Below are 17,945 nucleotides of genomic sequence, written 5' to 3'. Positions count from 1 at the left end.
GCCTTCTGTAGAGATTTGTAAAATTACTTTCTCCCCTGAAATATTAGCATTACAGGTGCAGCAAGAACTTCTAAAATCAGATGATAGAATCAAAATTCACAGCGACAAACTCAATTCCAGTGAAGTTGAAGTTTTACGTACATAAAAACATCAAATAATTAGCAAAACAGGTTCAAACTATACAGTAATTGAATAGACTGCAAAGACAAGATACAGTATATTAAAAGTCTCGGAATATTTGGTGAATTCATTAGGCTGTAAATTAAATGCTGAATTAAAATCGATTTTTGTGTTAATTCGCTTAGTTATTCATAATTTCTTAAATAGCTGGTTACAATATTAGACAATGACAAATGTTGAACTTGCATTGAAATGGGGAGCTCAAAGCGTTCTTTTGTGTTATCACGTGGGTTATTATTATATAGCAACTACTTCGCGGATTTTCATCTATCACGGCTGGTGCTGGTCCCCATTAACTGCGGAAAATGAGGGATTGCTGTACCTGTCGACGGAATGCCGAAAAATAACATGTAAACAATTCACAGTACTGTATTTTACATTTGGATTTTTTTCTCTGTTATCAAGCAGAAGGTTGATATAAATATATAAAAACGATATTTTGGTTGCTTATTTGCATCTATATTTGTCATACAACTTTGTTTTGGTGGCAATGACGCTCGCTCGTGTTCTTCCGCCAGCTGGCGTTAGGCTCCGCCCCGTTTTATGCAAACCACTCATGACGTCGACGGAAAACAACGTGACGTACGCTTCTTCCGACATTACTTTAAAGGCGCATTTGAAACCTTGCAGTTGCAGTCCTTGAGTCACGGCCGAGCCGGAACCTTCGTGACCCAAGTGCGTAGCAGGGGAGCTTGGCCGACTCACGGACACCACCACGGGGGGACGGCGGCTTGATAAGACCCGGCGAGGTGAGTCCGGTGTCCGGCTCGGTGAAGCCAGTCGGGCCGCGGGGCAGAGGGGCTCTCAAAAGAGTTAAGGAGGGTGGGGAGGGAGGGAAAGACGGGTGGAGGTTGTTATGAAGCATTTTTGTGGCAACCTCTTCTGAGCCTCCTGCCGGCGGCTGCAGCATCTCAGGTTGCTGGTGCAGTGGGCGGAGGAAAGATGGAGGGGCGAGTGGGGGAGAATTGACTGTGGCAAAACATTTTCAATGGGACAAGCCATATTTGACCTTTATTGTCTTTAATAACATTGAACTACAAATATGAGCTGTGTATGTAGCCTCATTCACTGCCTCTTCATGAGCAACTTAACCACACATAGGTAAGAAGCAACACTGTTGTTTTTAAATGTAAATGAGTGTAAACAATGGACATTCCAAGGTGATAAACGCATTCATTGCCAGACGATGTGCAAACGTGCCCACTCCAGTGCCAGGGTTTTTGTCATTGTCACTTGAATTCCAGGACCCACTGAATATTGAGTTTTCGGACTACGTAAACATTCAATGCAGTGTAAGAAACCTTAGATTCTCTGTTTTCATAAAAAAAAGTTAATTCCTCAATTATATAGGTTGTATGAGCTTGAAATGGGGCAGCTGACCAAAAAACGATGCAACCCATACATTTTGGTTTAGGTAGCGCTTTAACAACAACTGAAGTTGGAACAAAGCGCTAACATGGACTAAAGGGGAAATTATGCCCCCTTGTAGAAGGGAAAACATTGCCAGAGGCCATATCCAGTGCTTTATCGGCACCCAAACAAGAAAAAAACAAAACCTGAACAAAGGCGGGAATTGCGCTCTACGTCATATTTTCAATTCCCGAATAAATTCGTGAATGAGTTCATTGCATTTTCCTTTTCGTGTCGTGCGAATATAGTCAATAGGCTGCAGAGAATCGACGTTTGCGTGCAGCCAAGTGTTAGTGTGCCAACTTCTCTATTGCAGTGATTGCACTGCACATGGTTGGCAGTCCTGTGTTATCTCTTTGTCGTCTCAATTCCTTTTGTGCGTGTTTGCTTGCAGGTCCACGAAGAGAGCTTGCACGTTAAGGACATTAATGAAGCTTTCAAACCCTTTTTGGTGAGTTGACTTTTTTATTTATGCTGGCAAAAAAAAAGAAAAAATAGCCGTGGGTGCTTATATTTACACAACTGGCGAGAGGATGAATAATTTAATTTGATCAAACATAAACACATGATTTTTTTTTTACAATTAAAACCAGCTCAATATTATAATTTTTGGAACGTTACAACAGGTCATAATAGGCAGGTTCGGTGGATGATTCATCAGGTGACCACTTTGCGGGTACGATGTTCTCAATGTAAAAGCACGCATGTACACTGCTTTTTACTAGTGCAGCGTGTTCTACCGGAAACAAATTCCTTGTGTGTTCTACATACTTGGCAATAAAGATGATTCTGATTCTGATTCTGATTCTATTCATGACGTTGGTCAGCAGACTAAGAATACGAGGTTTTCAAGAAAACGGCTACAAATGACTCTTCCGTGTTGAACAAAACACAAACATGAGCGCCAAAACGATACTGAATAGATCCACTCAACTTTTGAAAATACGGCCTGGTTGGGCCTCAGACGGGGTCCGCGTTAGTCTCACTCGGATTCCAAGTTCATGCGCTTCTGCGGTTTTCGCTTGCAGATGTCTGCAAGCTGAAGTGGGAGCAATCCACTTCCTCTTGATGAAATATTTGCTGACTGTTAACTACTGCTTAGTCAGCGCTTCAATGTAGTGACAAGCAGCCTGATGCATCCTGGCACAAGTTGTCCCATGTGCGCAACACCGAGCGTGCGCGCGCATTCTTCGCCGAGAAAGTATTCGGTGCACTTGTAAACAGGTTGTTGACAAACATTTTACTTCCTGTTCTTTCATAATCTGCAAAAAGCAGACGAAATGAGCATTGGCATCTTAAACTACTAGTTCCGACATGTGTTTCGTGACGGTGGATAAACAACCATAATTATACTATTTTGCAATAGGCGACTGTTTGGCAATCATTTGCGACTTTGAACAAAGCCTGACAAAAATCTGCTGCCTTGCGAAATGCTCAGTTGTTCGCCTCTCAGTGAGATAGACGCTTACTCAGAAAAGTCAAGACAAAGACAACCGAAATGATCAAAATTCCAAGTGAAGAACATCGGCGATACTACTGAAAAGTCACAAGCATTGAATTTGTCCTTATCTGGGAATCGGATTGGATTAGATTAGCCTTTCTTAGTCTCGCAGTGAAGACATTGACATTTCACAGCAGCAAATTGATGAAAGGAAAGGAAGAAGTAGAAAAACAAAATACAGGAGCTGCTTTAAAGGCAGCCACTCTCACACCGCCATCTTGAAGTCAAAACAACAACAAAATCACTAAATAACAAATGATATGATACAACACAAATCATATTTTCATTGTGATTTTTAGTTGTCGTCCTTATTTGAAATGGACTGAAACAACCACGCTCATTTCTGGCTCGCTCGTTTTCAGGGTAGAAAAACAGGAAGGTTCACCCTACCCAAAATTCAACCTGTAACCAGCACTTCTGTTCACATGACTATTGACTGTCATCATCCGACTCTCATGACACCCGACACGTTCTGCACTGGACAAAAGTCAGCTTCCTTGAACCTTTTTCTTCTTCTTCTTTTTGACTTTACGCCATCTTGAAAATAAAATGACAAAATTGCCCCTTGCTGGTTGAAAATGGTTTCCGCATTTAACTCATTCACTGCCAGACGCTGTGCAAAAATGTGTTCACTCCAGTGCCTGGGTTTTTGTCATTGTCACTCGAATTGCAGGACCTACAGAATATTGATTTTTAGGATCATGTACACTTTCAATGCAGCGTTAGAAACCTGAGACTCTCTTCTTTCATCAGAAAAAAAGAGTTAATTCCTAAATTATATAGGTCTGGAGTTATATGAGCTTGAAATCAGGGCGGCTGTTCAAAATTCAATGAAATATGTACATACATATTGGTTTATACAGCACTTTAACAACAGCTGAACCGGGAACAAAGCGCTAACATGGACAAAAGGCAAATGCTGCTCCCTCGCGGAAGTGGAAAAAACATTCTAAGCAGCGCTTTATCTGCACCCAAGCATGAAAAAACAAAACCCGAACAAATTCGGGAATGGCGCTCTATGTCATATTTTCAATTCCAAAATAAATTTGTGAATGGCAGTGAATGACTTAAAGAACAACCAACGTCACTTTTTTGTTTTTTAACTGACACCAGACAAACGTTTTATAGCATCTAAAATACCCAAAACATGCAGTATGATATTTTTAGTCAAATGCAAAACACCAATAAAAATGACTTAAAGTGTCCAAAATCTGCAAAAAATTGAGCTGCGAATTGGGCATTTTCAGAAAGTCCCGCCCCCAGTTCGTGACGTCACGCCAAGACATCTTGCATTGCTTGTGAATCAAAACAATGGCTTCAGATTTGGAGAATATGCTTTCTTGTTACACATCCAGTTATGAATATGATTCAAATAGTTCTGAAGAGGAAAGCGTACATGTTTGCAATCGATTAAAGAATTATATGTGCCATTTTGAGGCAACATTGGGGGAAAATCTCTCACCCAAAAAAGAGGCACAAAATGGCGACCTCCAGTGGCCACCTCCGCTTCCACAGGCTGATAAATTCCTCATATGGAGCTTGGATGCCCTCTTCTGGCGGCGTTTGGGTGCAACACGGTTCTCATACCAAACATGTACAGCAAAATACATTGACATGATGGAAGTACTGCTACAATGTGTCTTTTTTTCGGTCAGGGGGGGTCCTTTCGTGACGTCACGTACGGACTCGTCACCAACTCAAAAACAAGACTTCCTGAATATTCAGAGCGAGTCTTAAAACGCAAAATATAGCTATATGCGGTGAAATCTTATTAAAATATGCTCAGTAGAAGTCATTTGAAACCATTTTACAAATTATGGACACAACTTGTCCGGAGACGTCGGTTGTCCTTTGAGGCTAACTCATCATTTGAGGACCTTTTTGAGGTTTTTGAGAATCGATGGAACACTGCATTTAATTGGTTGTACTGTTATAAAGACTACACACACATTCTGCAGTGCTTATCTAGTGTCAAGATAAACTATATCCAACTAGTGTTAAATGTTTGTGGACAAACCTGTATTAGGGTGGAAAAAAAGGTGTGTTTGACTGTGTGTGTCTGGTCTATCGCTTGCATTAACACCATTTATAGGCCTCTCTATCTCCTTTAGACCTCTCTCTCTCTCTCTTCCTCTCGCTCTCTCTTTCTCTCTCACACACAGTGGTGACTATAAAAGAAGTCTCACGAATCCTGCTCAAGTCAAAAGGCTTGAACTGCTGAGGATTAAACAGGTCCTTGTGCCTTTTTTTTTGCATTTGTGTGGACTCAGCAGGCAAAAACACTGATGTGATCCCAGTAAAGGTCAGTTAACAAGTACAAGATTTCTGGAGGCCTTTTATCACATGCATGTGGATGCAAGAGTGTGTTGTGTTTTGTTAGTTTGTTTTGATTGCTAATGTTTGGCACATTGATACCAAAGTGTTACAATCAACATTTCTTCTGGAAACGCTCTCTGGTTGTTTTAACTGCACAAGTAATAGTCTTGCGTTGCATATTTTTACTCCCATGCTTGATTTTTTTTTTCTCCTCGGGTTGGTATTGTTATTATTTCCCCCATAAAATGTGTTAATGGTAATGTATTTGTTCATTGTCAAGATTTAAAATAAATTTAAAAAAGCAATTATCATTTATTGTGATGGATCATATATTTTTGGGGAGTAAAATTATGATTCTTACATGCGCATATTAAAATGTTTTATTTTTGTTTTATCTTACATGCGGATATGTCGATATTTATAAAATTTCTATGTTTTCGGATATATTAGTCCCGTTATTCGATATTTTTTCGGATATTTATGTTTACGATTGCATGATGCAGCGCCTAGTTATGTTAAAATTGATGGTGGACCTGTCATTCATTTGATGAAGTCGTATTGTGTTCAGCAGTGTAGACGGACGAATGTATTGGGTTTGCAAGCGCGGAGTGTGAGATGCAGACGGTGAAGGCGCAGTGTCAAGTGCACAGGGTGTGACGTACACTAATGGAGTTAATCATTTAGATGCTCACTGATGCTTTTTTTCCCCCTCCTATTATTGACCATGTCGTACTGTACTGACTTTTATCGCCTTGCTAATGCTATTCCATGCTAAGAACAGCAAAAGAAAAAGAACAGTTGTGGACAAAGACATGTCAATATTTTTTTGCAGCTTGTAAAATGATGTGGCTGAGGCAAAGAGTAAAAAAAAAAAACTCATCAGTCACGTCAAGCTGTCAACTTAAAAAAGGAGAAAATATTTTTGCTTCTCCAAAGGCAGCAGTTTTACTTTGTTATATCGTTGTTTTAAATAAAAACCTTTAGTTTATAAAATGGATTATCTAGCCATCTAGTTATCTATCTATCGAGCTATCTAGCTAGCTATCTAGCTATCTATCGAGCTACCTAGCTATTTAGCTATCTATCCATCTAGCATTCTAGCTAGCTAACTCGCTATCCATATATATATATACAGTAAAGTCTCGTTATATCGATATTCAAGGGAGTTGCATGTAATTTTCTCCATGCGTGCATAGAAATAGTATCGATATAACCGGGACTATCGATATATCCGATATCGATATAACGAGACTTTATGAATAAAAATGGGTTTATATATCGATCTATCGATCTATCGATCGATCGATAGATCGATAGATAAACCCATTTTTATTTCCACATAAAAAAAATAAAAAATGACCCCTAACTTGGGCTGTTTTTCCAGCACATATTTGATTCAAACCACAACTTCTTGAACCCAGCCTGCAAGGTGCAAAATTCTATTTTTAGGAATCTTAAGAACACAATGTTGTTTCGATTAAAACCAGTTTGAAAGTATGCAAACATTTATGGTTGTGAATAGCGTTTTTTTTTCGGGCTTGTTTTACAGAACTGGTCACATTCCTTGACATTGTTTCCAATTGTTCTGAAGTTTAAGTTGAACTTGAAGCCAATTTAGGTGTTTCTTAGAATCAATAGTTTGCTTGTGGCTCTTTTTTATTCATTTAGTTTTTTAAGGCCAAGATGGCCTCCTTTTTGGACCATATGACTAAACTCTCTCAGTGGTTGCATCCATGAAATGAAATGATTGAAGAACTGGGTCAATTGTGTGTGTGTGTATATGAATCATTTTAGCTCATCATTTTTTAACCTTCTTCCATTTGTTTCACAGATTTATTTTCAATGAATATGTTTTGGTACAATGTAGTTTTGGTTTTGCTTCGGTCCGTCGATAAGATCGCCATTAATGAGTTAGCAGCTGCTATCATGAGCCCGGTGCAAATCTGCCTATTCTGTGACTCTTGTAGATTAAGTCTGGTTTCCGACGACCCTGCTGCTAGCCCCACCTGCCTTAAAGGCCGTTATGAATGATGCATGCGCGGAACAAGAACTGCAACCATTTTCAGAATCGGAATCAGAAAACCTTTATTCGTCCCACAATGGGGAAATTTGCATTTTGTTACGTTTAGCCGTAAAGAATGACCCAAATGGTGATGTAAATGGTTGATAATCCCAAAACTGACGGACAGAGTTATACTGTCCAAATACAAATGTGAATGATCTTGGTTTTTGGCTATGATGCTGTGGTTTTGGCCTGACTGGGACACTTTCCATGTTAGCTGTGATAAAACCATAAATCAAGCTAATTGATTCAAACTAGCTCTTATATAAAAAGTATAAATGCAACTTTCCCTTTTTTGTGGTGTGTTTATGTTCACTATCTTGCTAAATCATTATTCCCCCCCAGGCAGATTACAAGGTTGACTCTTAGCGGTGCTGTGGTAAAGCTAAAAATAAAGCAAATTGGTCTGTATTAGCTCATCTTCTAAATGTGGCCGTTCTCTTTATTGCCGTGGTGCTTTTTGATATAAAGGTAATTGTTTTTGCAGGCCTAGTGTGAGGCTAACTGTTTTGGCTCAATGTTATAATGCATTTAGATCCTAGCATCTCATTGCGGTCGCTCGATTGGCCATTTTGGCCGTGAACTAATTTCCTAACTGTTAGCTGTTGACTCTTGGGGTTCAGGTATGTTAGGGTTCAGGATTAGCTACATGAAGGCTTGTCATGTGTTTCTTGCTAAACTTGTCATGGAATGTGAATGCATTCGAACGGAGGATATATTATGTCATAATTTCTAACTGCCAGTATTGCGGTAATCCGTATGTTTTGAGTACGGGATTTGTCATTGACGCTGTCGCGCACGTTGGAGCGCATGTGCCGTCTCTTCACTTACTGCACTGCGGCCGCACTGCACCTAAATGCATTTCTTCCACTCTCGCTCTTCCATCTGCTTCCCGCTGCTGGGAATATGGATGTTTTTCCATGGGAATACAAAGGACAGAAAACGAACGTTATTTATCTTTCCATGCTGCGTGGATCTGTTAAGTCATCTCAAATTTGATCTTAACACTGCTGCTGTGCTTCAAGATCTGGACATTGCTGTTTTAAACTCCACTTTCTTACCTTTGTTGCACTAATGTCAGTTTCCGCCTGCGTAAAATTGCCCTTCCTTCCAGAAAGCTATAAAAATAACCCAACCTGTTATCGTTATCTTAACCTTTTAGTCAGCTTTAACCAAAGACCCCAGCGAATAGTATCATGGAGACTGTGTAGTGTAAATCAACTCCACAGTCTCCTCCTCCCTTAGGTTGATCTGCTCTGCTACTTTACATCGGAACTGGTCTCATTGTCGATCGTAAATTCTTGGGAACTCTATCCTAAATTCTTGGCATCCATCCATCCATCCATCCATCCATCCATCCGTTCTCTGTACCGCTTCGTCCTCATATTGGTCACGGAGGGTGTTGGAACCGATCCCAGCCATCTTTGGGCACTAGGCGGGGGACACCCCGAATTGGTTGCCAGACACCTAGGGACAGTTTTTGAGTGTTCAATCAGCCCGCCATGCATGTTTTTGGAACGCGGGAGGAAACCGGAGGACCCGGAGAAAACCACTTGACTACCGGGTCACTTTTCTCATCTATACCGATATGTTATATAGAACCCTGCCAGGTTTTGCTTCTGACTGCCTCACATTGTGCTGTGAGGGTGACGAATGAACGACTGACAGTGGTCCTCTGTGGCTTTCTGCGCCTTTACACTTGACTGCTTACTATTGACGAGCTTCCGTGTAATATGTAGTGGTTAAAACGCACTGTCCCGCACACTTTGATCTGGCTTAAGTATCACTGAGAGAATTCCAAGAAACGCCAAGCAGGGAATATCTATTCCAGTATCCAAGCATCGTTTGAAAGTAACTGAATTCTCCGGCAAGCAAAAGTTATCTTTCTTGAGTCCATTAAGTCCTTTGTGGCTTGTTTCATGGTTGCGTTATCTTCCAATTGAGAAACGTCATGCTGCCTAAAATGACTAAGACTTAAAAAAATGGAGACTCTCCACTTTCTCTACAGCTGCTGACTGTTGCCATTTATCTGCTCCCGGCTTGTGTCTTCCCTTGACAACATGTCTCTCCCATCAGCCACAAAAGTCTGTGGTAACACTTCCCCAGTTGCAATTTGTACTGCGGTGGCTATTTATTGGAAATGCAGTTAGCACGTTTGGCAAGGGGCATCGACCATAAAACAGGATGAGATGTCGGAGAACGATAACACGACGTTGGAGTTGGATTTCAGCTATTCATTGATACCTTGGGCTACGAGTGACGCAACATTTGTCTGTTGACAATTGTGCTAAAAAGAAGCTTCGAGTTGAAGTTTACTTTCTACCGAAATGTACAATGAATAGAATTACTGGTCGTCTTTTATCTTTAAATCAAACACATGACTATCCTCGGGGGAAAGTCTGCTCACGTAATCCGAAGAAATTCTGAAAAAAAAAACGTGCAAGTAAATAGAATAGATGAGCTGTGTTAGAAGTGGAGGAACAGACGTTGGGCACACCCCGCGGAGAAATGGACATGACCAGTAGCGGTCATCTCACCTCACTGAGCGCATGTGTGGTTTTGTGCATGCGGCCACATCGTTGACTCGGCTTATATGGAATTACACGTCAGCTCTTAAGGGGTTTTCGGGAGGACGCGGGTGGCTGACATTAACAACAATGAACCCACGTGAGAAAGAAAAAGGTGACTTGAGGATAAGGTCACGAGAGAGGAAGCGCACTCGGGGAACAAAAGCAGCCTGTCAGGCAGTGACGGGCCGTGCATGTCATACCTAGGCCTTCAGTAGCGCTAGCTGCGTCTGAATCAATCCGCAGCTGCCACTGTAAAAAAGTGTGGTGTGATTTACTACACGTCCTGTACTGTACGAGAGGGTACAACCGTTGCGGATTAGATCAACACAACAATAGATCCGCTTATGCAGCTCGCTCTCGATAAAGTCTGCTAGCTGTGGCCAGTATGCTCTTGTCACGAGCGGCTTGTAATAAAGGCAGACTAACCAATCATCGTTTGCGAAAACTGACGTTTACCAGCACTGGCAAGAAGGCGCTGGTGCCACTTGGGGTTGCCAACTCGAAATCTGATTGGTTACAGCAACAGTTTGATTGACACATTTGACGCGACAGGGCCTGCAGAACTGATTGTGAAAGCGTCCAGGTCGATTCATGACCCTGGTAACAAATGATGGCTGAAATGTGTTTGGTAAAATGCTTAAATACAAAAACACACATCTGGAAGGAGCACAACAAGGGAAAAGTAATGAAAGGAAGCTGAAAGACAATTTGGAATTATTCATGGACAAAATATAATTGACATCAATCTGTGAGTCAAATATTTTTACGCCAACAGAAGGCTTTGCATGCCTTGATGGTCCTCCACTGCTGCCAGGGCATTTGAACTGAGCAAACAAAACAATCAGCCATCAGTTTAAAAAAATAAATATAGACAAACACACGCATATATATTTATATCAACCCGCCATCTTGCTTTTTGAAAGTTCAAGGCCAGTCACAAGTGAGGACGACGGACTTCTCCTATGTCTCACAGACCCGCACCACATTTGTGAGTCTGAAAATACACAAGGTGGTCTATTTTAGTGAGTGATAATAACCTGTGCACCGCAGACCAGATTACCTGAGGCGCAGGACAAACTGCCCCGTCACGGCATTCGCTGTTTCAACTTCCTGTCTTCTGTTTTTTTTTTTCACTTGACCACATATTTTGCTCATCATTCTTTGGAGACTGAATTGTCGATTAGTGTGTATGGTTTATATAGACTTCTGTCATTCCAAAATGGACAAATCACTCACGATATTGCCAATTTGAAACTGCCCACAAAGTGTGTATACTATCGACGTGTTTTGGAAAGGACAGAGGCTGTTATGTAACCCCACTGCAGTCTGTGAGGTTGCAGAAATGCGCCTTTATGAAATATTAATGACCAACCGGAGTGCTTCATGAATCTTAATGGCGAGACGTGAGAGCCCCGGAGAGGAGAGGCGTCAATATTTTTGCTCCAGCTCTACTTACCTTTTAGGGTTGTTTATATTCTTTTGTTTTTCAATAGGCAAATACATTTGTTTTAAATAGGTTCAATATGCCAATGCTATTTGACTCACAATTTATTGTTAAAAATGTGCTGTGAAAGTGACTTTCATACAGAGATCCAGCAAAATTGCCACATTGGACCTGAAACGTTTCACCTTAGGACGTACCGTATTTTCCAGTGTATAAGGCGCACCCAAAAGACTTTTTTTTTTTTTTCAAAAGATGACCCTGTGCCTTATACACCTTATACGTGAAGTAATATTGAACAGGTCTCGCAATTACTGTCGGCAACCACCAACCAACTCCATTTGCCCCTGTAGAAGAAGTCATGCGTAACCCCAGCCTCCACTGTAGCACCTTATAATGTGGTACCTTATATTTGGAAAACGTTTATATATTTATATATTCTATTCGCAAAACTTTTTTTCATTCATTAAAGGTGCGCCTTATAGTCCACTGCACCTTATTTATGGAAAAACTTTGAAAACACGGCATTCATTGGGGGTGCGCATTATACGCCGGAAAATATGGCATTTCAACGGATTTCCACTTGAAGAAAAATAACTAATAAAAACCAAATGATAAATGATTGAAAATACGAATTTTGCTGGGTCTCCGTGTGAAAGACGCTATACTTATTATGACTTTTTAAAATTTTTTGAAGCACTTTGTGGTTTTACCGATGAAAAGTACTATATAAATAAAAATCACTCACTCACTCACTCACTCACTCACTCACTCACTCACTCACTCACTCACTTACTTACTTACTTACTTACTTACTGTAAATGTGTATCATTATCAGGTTGACTTCTACCAACAATATATCAACAAAAAAAAAAGAACACTGGAATGGATCAGACAATGTCAACGGAGTCCGTCATGGAACTACTTACTTCCACATGACCGCACGTCAGCGTCGTTCATCTCTTGATTTGATCTCCACTTTCAAATTTGTTCCTGCAAATACAAGCCATGCGTTTGTCATCTGGCAATTCTTCGAGACGCCTGATCGCAGTGGCACGCTTTTGATCTTTTCCCAAGTCCATTAGAGCATCTCGGAGAAAGGGTGGGGGCGGGGGTTAAACACATCATGTGTTAAACCCCCACACACCATATTATTATTATTATTTTATTTTTTTACAAATGGCCTCTTTTCATCAAGCGAGAATACACACGCCTGTGTGTTGTCAAAAGTGTGTGCCTTTCAGCATCAATACGGAGCATTTTAAACTGTTTTTTTTTTGCCAAATATGTTCGTGGATCAATGTGGCCCTTAATGCGGAATATATTTTTTTAATTATTTAAATTTAAATTTAGGCCAATGCAGTCGGTGTCTGCTCACAGTACTTGTGAAACCTGTTGTGATTCAATATTACTTCACATATAAGGTGCACCTGCGTAACTGTCCTGTTGTGTTTATTATTTTGCTTTGTGTTGACTATTATGTGAAGCGTTTTGTTACAGCTGCAGCTAGTGTGAAAGTGCTGTCTAAATTAGGTCAAATAATTATTTTTATTATTATTATTATTATTGTATTGTATTTTATAACATCAATTATCTTCCCACCTTCAAGTCTCATCTCAAAACTCACCTATTTAAAATAGCATTTTCTGTGTAGTTCTCTCTCGTTTCTATTTATAATTGTATTTTATTCATTGCATTCTATTTGTGATTGTATTTTATTTATTATAGTACCTATGCTTGTCTCTGACTGTAAAGTGTCCTTGAGAGCTTTGAAAGGTGCTTAAAATGTAATGTATTATTATTATTATTATTATTATTATTATTATTATTATTATTATTAAGGCGCAGGGCCATCTTTTGAACAAAATCACAGCTTTTGGGTGCGTCTTATACACCGGAAAATACGATAGTTTTCAAATCTGAAGTCAAAAATAATGACTGTTATTGTGGTTTACATATGACAATTTAAAATTTTGGTTCAGACTTTAGTGAGCATCATAGCACTTGACATGCTTGATTTGCTTTTGCGGGCCGAATAAAATGATGTGGCGGGCCAGATTTGGCCCCCGGGCCTTTTCTTTGACACCTGTGCTTTACATGTGTATAATTGGGATTAAAATAAGGTGACAAAAGTGAACGTAAACTCTTCCCTGTCCATCTTCCCTTCAGATTCATCAGTCAATCGATGGGGATTTCACGAGGAGCTCCGCCCACCGCCTGCCCACCCGCCGCCACCATCTGCGACCCCTCCTCCCACCCCGCCCACTCCCTCCAGCCCTCTATACACAAAATGACTCTGGAATTCACTGAATGGTTTTCTATATGGATTTTTACCCCCTGTAATAGACAAAAACAAAAGTAAGGTAAGAGAAAGGGAGATGACCTCCATGACCCATAAGCCATAAACACGTGACACACACATGCACACACAAACACACACACACACGTCCAGCCATGCACATATCACATCCATAAAAATCAAAATTGCACAAACATTGAATGTTTCTGTGAAAATTCAGCTGCTTCCAATTTTTGTTGAGGGTATTTTTATCAAATTGTGGTCAAGCTGATTTTGTCAGGGTATATTTTTTCCCTCTAATTTCTTTCGGGGGAAAACCACCAAGTGGTAAGGAAAGTGTGAGGAAAGCCACATTGCCCTGATTTTTTTAAATCAATTTCCTTGGATGCACACCCGAGGTACATCAAATAGAAATTAATTTTAAATTGATTAATGCATTTTTTTTTTTTTATCGCAGCACTTTAAAGCGTTTGGTTTTTCAGGCGTTCATCAAATAGCTGAAAGGAAATTTTTTAATACAGATTGTCACTTGTGATTTAGTTTAAAAGTAAGTTCGAGTGGGACGTTTTTCGAATCCGGATTAACCCCCAACCGCCCCCCAAAGCTCGTATGCCCCCGCCCGACATGCCTCCCCAGAGCACGGGCGCTGACGCCATGCAGGTGGGATCGCTGGCGGTCGGCGCGGAAACCCAAAGTCCAACGGACGAAGGCAAGGGCGGAGACGCGGATGGAGCGGGGACCTGCCCCGGCGGTGGGGGTGGCGGCGGCGGCGGCGGCGGTGAGGAGTTGGCCAGCGAGGCGTCCATCGAAGGCATACCTCTGAAGAAATGGGTGATGCACGGCGCCGTCATGTTCGGCCGGGAGTTCTGCTACGCCATGGAGACGGCACTTGTGACGCCCGTGCTGCTGCAAATTGGTGAGAACGCAACCGTTCACATACAAAATTGTCATCACACCTGTTTGCCCGTTTGTTGAAAATAAGCAGACTGAAATTATCGTCACTTAATCCGTTGAGAAAAAAAAATGTCTGTGCCACTGACTAAATGACGTAAATTCACACTTGAATCCAAATGCCCCTCCCAAAAAAATGCAGTTTTTTAAATGTCATTTTTTAACCCATTCACTGTCAGATGCTGTGCAAAAACTCCAGTGCCAGGGTTTTTGTCATTTTCACTCAAGTTGCAGGGCCCACAGAATATTGAGGTTTAGGACTACATAAACATTCGGTGCAGCATTAGAAATCTTAGACTCTCTTCTTTCATCAGAAAAAAAAAGTTAATTCCCAAGTTACATGGATCTGGAATTATCTGAGCTTGAAATGGGGGCAGCTGGACAAATTACAATACATTTTGATTTACTGTATATAGCGATATAAGCGAATTTATTCGGGAATTGAAAATATGACAGCGCCATTGTGGAATTTGTTTTGGTTTTGTTTATGCTGGGGTGCCGATAAAGCGCTGGCCATGACCTCTGACAATATATTTACCTTCCACGAGGGGGCAGCATTTCCCTTTTTGCATGTTATCGATTTGTTCTATCTTTAGCTGTTGTTAAAGCGCTATATCAACCAATATGTATGTATTGCATTGTATTTTGGACAACCACCCTCACTTCAAGCTCATATAACTCCAGATCCATATACAGTGAGACCTCAACTTACAAACACCTTAACTTACAAACTTTTCGTCTTACAAACGTCAAATTTATGAAAATTAAACCTTATAATAAATACTATTTTCATAATACACACCCACCACGGCTGGCGGAGTGATCTTCGGCGGAAGCACACGACCGAACAGCACCAAAAGTCCTTATGGAAGGTGACTCTCCTTCTATGAGCCATCAACGACCATCAAAAAGGTAAATAAAACTTTATTTTACAGCACAGTTTATTTCTTTAATTACAGTCCTCATGCAATTCCCTTTGACCTTCGACCTCCAACGCCATTCCATCAAGCCATAAATGACCATCACAAATGTAAATAAAGTGACTTTATGATACAATGCAGTGTATTTCTTTCATTGCAATACAATAGCACATTTATTATACATAGAATAAGGTATGTTGTGTGTAGTTTTAAGGCTTATTTGTTTGAAAAGTATATTTTATGGAAACCCGGGAACGGATTATTCCCATTTTAATGGTTTCCTATGGGAAATTTTTTTTTTGAGATACACACTTTTCGCCTTACACACTCTGTCTGGGAACCAATTAAGTTCGTAAATTGAGGTCTCGCTGTAATGTGGGAATTAACTGTTTTGGTGTAAATACCATCCCCTTTTGGAAACTAAAAGCTAGCTCTGACTAAACAAAATCTCCCGAAAGCCTTGCCGTTTCCCCATTGTGGGTTGATTAAGGGTTTTTTGATTCTGTGTATTTAACCTGCCCCTGAAATAATACTCCCCGGTGACAAGCCCTGTCGGCATGCGTGCCAGGTAGCCTCCGAATGATCTCGTCATGCTAGCCGGGAGGATAATCTTCTCAGATGACCTTGCAGACGGAGCGCCGTGGTTAACAGGATGGGGTTACGTAAATGACTTTCTCCATGTCATCCAGCCACTGATCGCCTTCATCTGAGTTTCAGTCACTCACAGGAAGAAGACTTTTTTGAAAAGGAAAGGAGAGGAAAGGGAAGCGAGATCAGACCCTCGCGGGCCCCCCGCGAGTCGTGTCGCAGTCAGCGTCTTTCGCACTTTTCGCACCTCGCCAGTCGACTGGGTTATTTTGAAACTACCTCCTCCTATTTATAGCGCTTACATAACCTCCGTGCCAACTTTCTGTGATGACTCTGGCCATTATTCGCCGCGCTCTTCAAGAGTTTTGGAGTCAACCCAAGCATGGCAACGTTGCCACCCGGGTGCTCCAAGAACCATTAACTCAGTCACTGCCATTCATGAATTTATACGGGAATTGCAAATATGATGTAGAGCGCCATTCCCGAATGTGTTCGCGGTTTTTTTTTTTTCATGCTTGGGTGCAGATGAAGCACTGGCCATAGCCTCTGGCAATGTTTTTTTCTTTTCCACTAGGGGCAGCATTTCACTTTTTTCCATGTTACCGCTTTGTTCCAGCTTCAGCTGTTAAAGTGCTATATAAACCAATATGTATTTATTTCATTGTATTTTGGACAGCCAGCCCCATTTCAAGCTCAGATAACTCCAGACCCATATAACTTGGGAATTAACTCTTTTTTTCAGGGGCTACCGATAAAGCGCTGGTCAGACCTCTTGCAATGTTTTTCTCTCCCGCAAGGGGGCGGCATTTGCATTTTGTGCATCTGGCCCCATTTCAAGATCATATAACTCCATACCCATACAACTTAAGAATTAACTCTTTTTTCTGATGAAAGAAGTGAGTCGAAGGTTTCTAACACTGTCTTAAATGTTTATGTAGTCCTAAAACTCGAAATTATGTGGGTCCTGGAATTTGAGTGATAATGACAAAAACCCTGGCACTGGAGTGGACACATTTTTGGACATCTGGCAGTGAATGAGTTAAAGGCAAACTCACCGGTGCAATTTTATGCCTTCTCGTTTTATAGCATCTAAAATACCCAAAACACGCAGTATGATATTTTTAGTCAAATGCAAAACACCAATAAAAATGACTTAAAGTGTCCAAAAACTACTTCAAATTGAACCCGGAAGTGGCCAGTTTTAGAAGGTCCCGCCCCCTTGTTCCTGGTGTAACGCCAAGACGTCTTGCCTTGCTCGAGAATCAAAACAATGACTTCAGATTCGGAGAATATGCTTTCTTGTTAACTCATCCAGTTCTGAATATGATTCAAATAGTTCTGAAGAGGAAAGCAGAAATGTTTGCAATCGATTAAAGAATTTATTCCGGTCATTTTGATGCATCTGGAGAGAAATGTAGTAACTCTTTCGTACTCACAGTACCCAAAAAAGGCAGATGAGGGCGACAAAGCTCCGTGGAAATTGTCTCCTGGGACGTTTTGTAAGCAAACATCAAATACACTGTAGAAGTCTTGGCGCAACACACAACGATTCACCATCACGTTATTTATGTGTTTTCCTTCTAATTTCGCCATCAACACGAAGTTTTCAGACCAAACAAAGTACCGCAAAATGCATTGAGGTGATGCAAGGTATGACCTTTCTCGGTGAGGGGCGTTCCTTCAGTGACGTAGGGTGAGGACTCGTCA

General features: G+C 40.9%; 1 protein-coding gene across 2 annotated transcripts in view; it reads left to right on the top strand.

Moving 5' to 3' along the window:
• The first annotated feature begins 772 nt into the window (after positions 1-772).
• The window catches only part of slc45a4a (solute carrier family 45 member 4a), a 39,936-nt gene continuing 22,763 nt past the window's right edge, over positions 773-17,945 (top strand). Inside the window, exons 1-3 of one of the 2 annotated variants that reach the window (XM_089023099.1) lie at positions 773-929; positions 1,985-2,041; positions 13,650-14,695. In XM_089023099.1, coding sequence (XP_088879225.1) covers positions 14,389-14,695 — 307 coding nt within the window. In that variant the 5' untranslated portion in view covers positions 773-929; positions 1,985-2,041; positions 13,650-14,388. Of the gene's footprint in view, positions 930-1,984; positions 2,042-5,248; positions 5,394-13,649; positions 14,696-17,945 lie in introns of those variants that run through there. The other variant, XM_089023100.1, reaches the window with a different exon arrangement.

This window comes from Hippocampus bargibanti, linkage group LG20, assembly GCF_051943395.1.
Source record: "Hippocampus bargibanti isolate YZ-2025 linkage group LG20, ASM5194339v1, whole genome shotgun sequence".
NCBI lineage: Eukaryota > Metazoa > Chordata > Actinopteri > Syngnathiformes > Syngnathidae > Hippocampus > Hippocampus bargibanti.
Note: the sequence above shows the minus strand (reverse complement) of the source record. Positions and strands in the feature narration are given on the sequence as shown.